The sequence below is a fragment of the Phytophthora infestans genome, genomic scaffold, assembly GCF_000142945.1.
Source record: "Phytophthora infestans T30-4 supercont1.46 genomic scaffold, whole genome shotgun sequence".
NCBI lineage: Eukaryota > Oomycota > Peronosporomycetes > Peronosporales > Peronosporaceae > Phytophthora > Phytophthora infestans.
This window is the reverse complement of record NW_003303713.1, coordinates 981,427-987,038: the sequence shown is the minus strand read 5'-3', so window position 1 is coordinate 987,038 and position 5,612 is coordinate 981,427. Positions and strand designations below refer to the sequence as shown.

Below are 5,612 nucleotides of genomic sequence, written 5' to 3'. Positions count from 1 at the left end.
CTAAGTGCTTGGACAAATGCCGCTGCATCAAAGCTTGCAGCTACTATTAATAGGTGGTGTAATTACGCTAGTAAATCAGACCACGCAGATGTTATTTCGAGCATGCTAAATAATTTAGATTTTTTTAGGCTGATAAATCGACGTACAAATCAGCCGATTAGAAGCGGAATAGCAAGAGATAAACATTTAGCTAGATATTAGGGACATGAATCTTTTTTCACCCACAGTAAAAGTTAATTCTGTATCTTCTTGAGTGGCCTACGATAATTAGGACCAACAGGTCATAAACTAGAGGCGTTGCTTTGGCTTGGGAGGACAGTTGATTATTTGGGTTGTTTTTGAAGAGAAAATGAAATATTTTCCGGATACACTAGAAATACAAAATTATGAATTTTAGAAATATTATACAGTAATATTTAACATTGCTGTTGGGACAGAGAAGCGATATATAGACGACCCAACGTGCAGCCGAGAGGGACAACTATTGCTTCATGGACATCGAGAAAAGGCGAGCTGCTGCAGCATGTTCAGCGAAGACAAGTGGGTCTAAGCGAAAGCAACAAGAATTGTATTTGGCCACTTGCTGATAGTTTTCTGGACAAGGTGGCGCTGACGAGTGACAAGCTGGAGATATTTTTTTGTGGAACATGGCTGTCACTTACCTACCTAGCGCGCTACAGACCTGGAGATATTACGATCCTGTGATAAATAAACGAAGGATCCACTTGTACTATTAATAGCCTTTAACCACTGCTGCAGATGTCATCCAGGTGCCTTATTCTTCAATAATGAGCTGCTTCTCGCATTAATTGATCACGCTTCCTAGCAGCATATAAACACATATCACAGAGCGTACGCTAAATATTTTGTACCCATAGGGTCGACTCGGGTAACAATCGCGCAATCCAATTAAACCGGAGGGGGGGGCACCGCAGTAATCCAGAGGATAACTGATTTACTCTACGAACGCTGTTGAACACACTAAGTTACTTGTATATATCAAGTATGTTTTATCGGTGCTGGAGTCGCAGGGCGAGTCGTAGACTGAAAATGCTTGAGGTCCGCGTTCCCGAACTCGGTGCGCCATCGTCACAGCATGCGGAAACCGCCGACTTCGGTGGGCATCCTCTGTAGCGCCAATGAATGTCCAACGTGGACAGTGCGAGTCGAACTACGACTCGTAGTCTACGAGCCACACGCAGCATGCCCATAAACCGAGCTCACTGTAGAGCCTACATGTACAGTTCACTGTACTACTGTACACAGTCTGTAGAGTGATCGCAGTATCATACCACGACGACGACCAGGATTTGGTATTACTGTAGGAGTCCAATTCCTGGTCGTTTAGAAGGCCTGGTCTGTCCCCATAGATTCATCCACATATCCGCCTCATCTCCTCCCATCTGGAATTAATCACTCGAATTCCGCCTCTCTCGTGCAGCAGCTGAACCACTTGACTGAAGCCTGAAGAAGTTTGGCCAGGCGCGCACACTTCCGAATATATTTGCATTCCGACATGGCTGGACCTCAGCTCCAATTCGCCACTCTGCTGCTCTTGCTCGTGGCCGTCGCCTGCGTCGGCTCCGCGTCGGCCGAGGCGCCGCTCGCGCCCGAGAAGCGACTGCTACGCCAGCAAATGCATCAGTCCATCGACTCCGTCACGCAGACCGCCCTCATTGAATCCAGCTCCGATAGCACCAGCGGTTCCAGCTCCGACAGCGCCAGTGACTCCAGCTCGGGGCCTGAGCAACACGCCGCCACGATCAACACGGCAGCCTCGGCAGCAGAAGCGACCGGAACGCACCACGAGGGCCCTACCACGATGTCTTTCGTGGGTCCCACCATAGCCGGCGTGTTGGCCATTGCTCTCATCGGTGCTGTCGTTACCTTCAAGAACCGCATGGGCAAGTGAGATCTCCCGTCTTTTAAAAGGCGGCCAACTAACTAAGCGAGCCATTACCTCTCCTGTTTAACAATAAAGGAATATATATGTGTTTCGAAATGGCCTGCCTCCTGACTATGCATGCTCTACTGCACGCGCTCTAGAACGGATTAATCTTTCGAGCCACGCGCACGAGCAGCTTGGGGTAGTACCGCTTCTCCTGCGGCCGCGCACCCAACTCGTAGCGCGGCTTGCCCGTAACCGGATCGATCGGCGCTTGCGCCTTCAGCGCGGCCATCACGTCGTCGAGCAGGAAATCGTCGCCGACAATAGGGTCCTCGATGATCGGGTCTGTGTGCGTCTTGCCCTCGAAAAACCGCGTGGATACGGGGATGTTACAAGCCTGGAGTGCCGCTGTCAGCTGCTCTGACGACCGATAGCTCACCGTCTTGTCGGCAGTGCCGTGGAACAGGAAGCACGGCGGGAAGTCATCCACCAGCGTGTGGCGTGTTCGCAACGGCAGCTCACTCAGCGCTAATAACCGCAAGGACGGCGAATAGTACGCCAACCGGTGCGCCATTATACGCTCTACCACCGCGCGGTCGAAGCCGTGGCGGTGGAAAGTAGCAATACTAGCCTCCATATTATACGGTCCGGAGATGCCGCTATAGCTGCGAACCTGCCGCAGGTTCCACGTGATCGGCTGTGCTAGTGGTGACAGGCTCTCGATACTTTCGCAGTCCGACGTGTTGCCCATTCCACCAAGGCTGCTACTTGGCGACGCAGCAGAGTTTGATGAAACGTTGCGCTTCTTCTCGACTTGTTCTAGTAATGTGCACATGGCAAGATGCGCGCCGGCCGACTGACCGATGAGATGGACGTTCTCGCGATCTCCACCGAAGAGGTGAATGTTGTCAAAGACCCACTGCATAGCACGCGTGGCATCCTCGACCATATCGGGAACCACACCCTGGGGAAAATTACGGTAGTCGGGCATGACCACCACCACTCCGAGCGATGCCAGCACGCGTCCCATAAGCGCGCCCCACGCCTTATAACCGATGATCCAGGCTCCTCCAGACACAAACACGACGACAGGATACCTCGCCTCTGTGAAGCTCGCACTGCCAGTGCTGGTGACACTGGCACTGCGCGACTTAGTCGGGGAGGACGACCCGTCTGCCTCCTTTTGCATTTGTGGTACCGTGTACACATCCAGCAGGTTGCGTCGATTGAGTCCGTAGATAATATTCTTGTGCACGTTCTCATCGAAAAACCAGTAGATCGCGACTTTTACGATCGGGAGTAGCAACAGGAAGACGAATGAGATCAGACGCAGCGCGCACAGGATCCAGCGCTTGGACATGCGCAGCGCCCAGATCAGCTGCACCGCGAGCTTGGTGATGAGCCAGCTCTGCTCGGCCACGACTTCCACAACCTCTGCGCCTGACGAGACCGCAGCCTGGAGAACAGAGCCATTGGACTCGGGGTCCAATACAAGGTTTTTGCTATGCGGTGGGCGAGGCACTACCGATCCATTGGAGCTCAATAGAGAGGTGTGCAGCGAGCTACCGCTGCCGGTGGACTCGAGAGGCGGGTGCAACGCTTCCTCATCCTCCAAATAGCGGCCCAGCTGCGACGTGGAGGCGGCGTCCAGCATGGAGAAGGTGCGAACTTTGGGAATCAACAGCTTCTCACCCATATCCGTAGTGGCATTAACGTTGACGTCTGCGTCTTCATCCGCCTTGTCACCATTGGCCATTTGCTGGTGGTGGTGCATCTCAAACAATAGCAGCTCCTGCGGCTCTGTCATAAGAGTATCATCAACACCCACGACGCCGTCCGGTTTCAACTGCGGATGCTTCTGCTGCTCGTGTGCGGCCTCGCTTGGAGTTGCGAGGCGCTTGCCAGTCGCCATGTTGGACTCGTCTAGTGGAAATGGAAGCCAATTCTGGAATGCTACCGGTAAGGCTGGTGCTTGCAGCTGCAAATAGTACGCCAATGCAGTGTACATGTAGTGTTAGGTGACAGTATAATTGGCAGCATTCAGTATGTCATGCGGCGAATCGCGAGGGGGGTTGAACGTACCGACAGTGATGTAAAGGTACAGTACTGTACGTAGCAGCTTGATGGCGAGCGATCACCGACCGAAATGGGCAAAGTTTCAGATGACATACGCGTCGTACTTAAGCGGCGAGTCCAGTATGTTGAGACATGGGATAAGTCCGGCGCGATCCCAGCATGGCTGAATATTGTCAACATGTTGGATCTTCACTAAGCACCAATTAGCACATCGAGAAGTTCTCGACGAGAACTACGCTTCTGGTGATGCAGTGAAGTTGCCGTTGCAAATGCTACTTCCTGTCACCGTCCAGTGTACCACGTTCAACTGTCGAAATGGCATCACGCTCGTCTACGAACTCTGCTACATGTAATTATAATAGGCACTTGTTGCTGTTCCAACCTGGCACATATGAGACGAGACTAATAATCCAGACTGTTCCAGACGAGGAAACGTTAGGAACACACGTAGAAATCTGACCAGCACAACAATGCAGGGCAGATTTGAACACAAATAGACAGAAACCAAACCGGAATTGCGTCCCTTTTAACTGCACAGCGCTTGCAGGTTGATGCTGCGCAGTACCTGAAGTACTGCTAACAATTCTGAAGTAACTGCCAAAAGTAGCATTTATTTGAAATTTCAAAGATTCTTTTGAGATCGTCATATCCATACACTTAATTCCGGAATCTCCAGCACCGCTCAGTGCTCAGCCGTGCTCCAGAAGTTGCAAAGTTGATATGGTGGGGCTTAGCGCAGCTTCCCCCGGAGACGCTTCGCCCTGGTGATGTACTCGAGTATTACTCGCAGGAGTTTGTCTGTGGAGATCGCCGCGGGCATCGAGTGGAAATCGTCTTGAAGATCTCTGGGGCGCGCAGTGATCCGTATCCAGTCGCGCTGGACACACAGGAGACGCTTTCCCTGACGAACATGGTGCGCCGCCGCTTTGACGTCGCTCGCACCGCGCTCCTCATTGACAACGTTCGTTGGCGCAAGCTACGCTCCTTTAATCTGGTTCCGGGGGTGTATAAGGCACTAACGAGGGCCACACGCCTTTGCCAGGCCCTCAAGGCGCATCTAGATGAGACAAATGCCTCCACAGGAGCAATAGTAAACGCTGAGGGCGAGAAGGGCTCGCGACATCAACACCTCTTTGTTCGTGAAGCTGCGAACGATGACACAGCGCCGCGACAATCCAAACCATCCAGCGTGACCGTTGTTTCGCCGGAGCTTTCACCGATCAGCCCTATAGGTGCAGGAGCGTTAGACGCAGACGTTCAACCCGAGGGTTTGGTGGAAAATACCCTCGAGAGGCCAGTACACACGGTCGTAGATCTCACAGCAGACGGCACCGACCAAGAGATTGAAGTCGATGGAACGGAGGGCGCGGAGGCGGCTGAAGGCTACGTTTGCGGCGAATACGGCTCGTTGGCGTCGCACAACAAGTTGCGGCGCATGGAGTTCGTCACTGAGTCTGAAGTCTCTGAGTCTGATGGCGACCTGGAGGCTGCAAATGAAAGAAAGGAGGTCTCGGACACCGGCCCCTGTCTGCATTCACCTCAAAACCCTGACATCGTCCTCACACCCGTGCGGGCGAGGGAGATGGGTAAACACATATGCGACTTTTCTGTCCCTGAGGTGTATTACGCCTTCTGACAATTTATGCTT

The 5,612-nt window shown here is 52.6% G+C and overlaps 1 protein-coding gene across 1 annotated transcript; it reads right to left on the bottom strand.

The window, feature by feature from the left end:
* Positions 1–1,089: 1,089 nt before the first annotated feature.
* On the bottom strand, positions 1,090–3,800 carry PITG_16930 (carbohydrate esterase, putative; the record flags this gene model as incomplete). The annotated part of the gene is made up of 5 exons (XM_002897304.1): positions 1,090–1,128; positions 1,418–1,624; positions 1,699–1,887; positions 2,076–2,285; positions 2,328–3,800. 5 exons carry the CDS (start codon positions 3,798–3,800, stop codon positions 1,090–1,092), a joined length of 2,118 nt encoding a protein of 705 aa, XP_002897350.1.
* Positions 3,801–5,612: the final 1,812 nt, after the last annotated feature.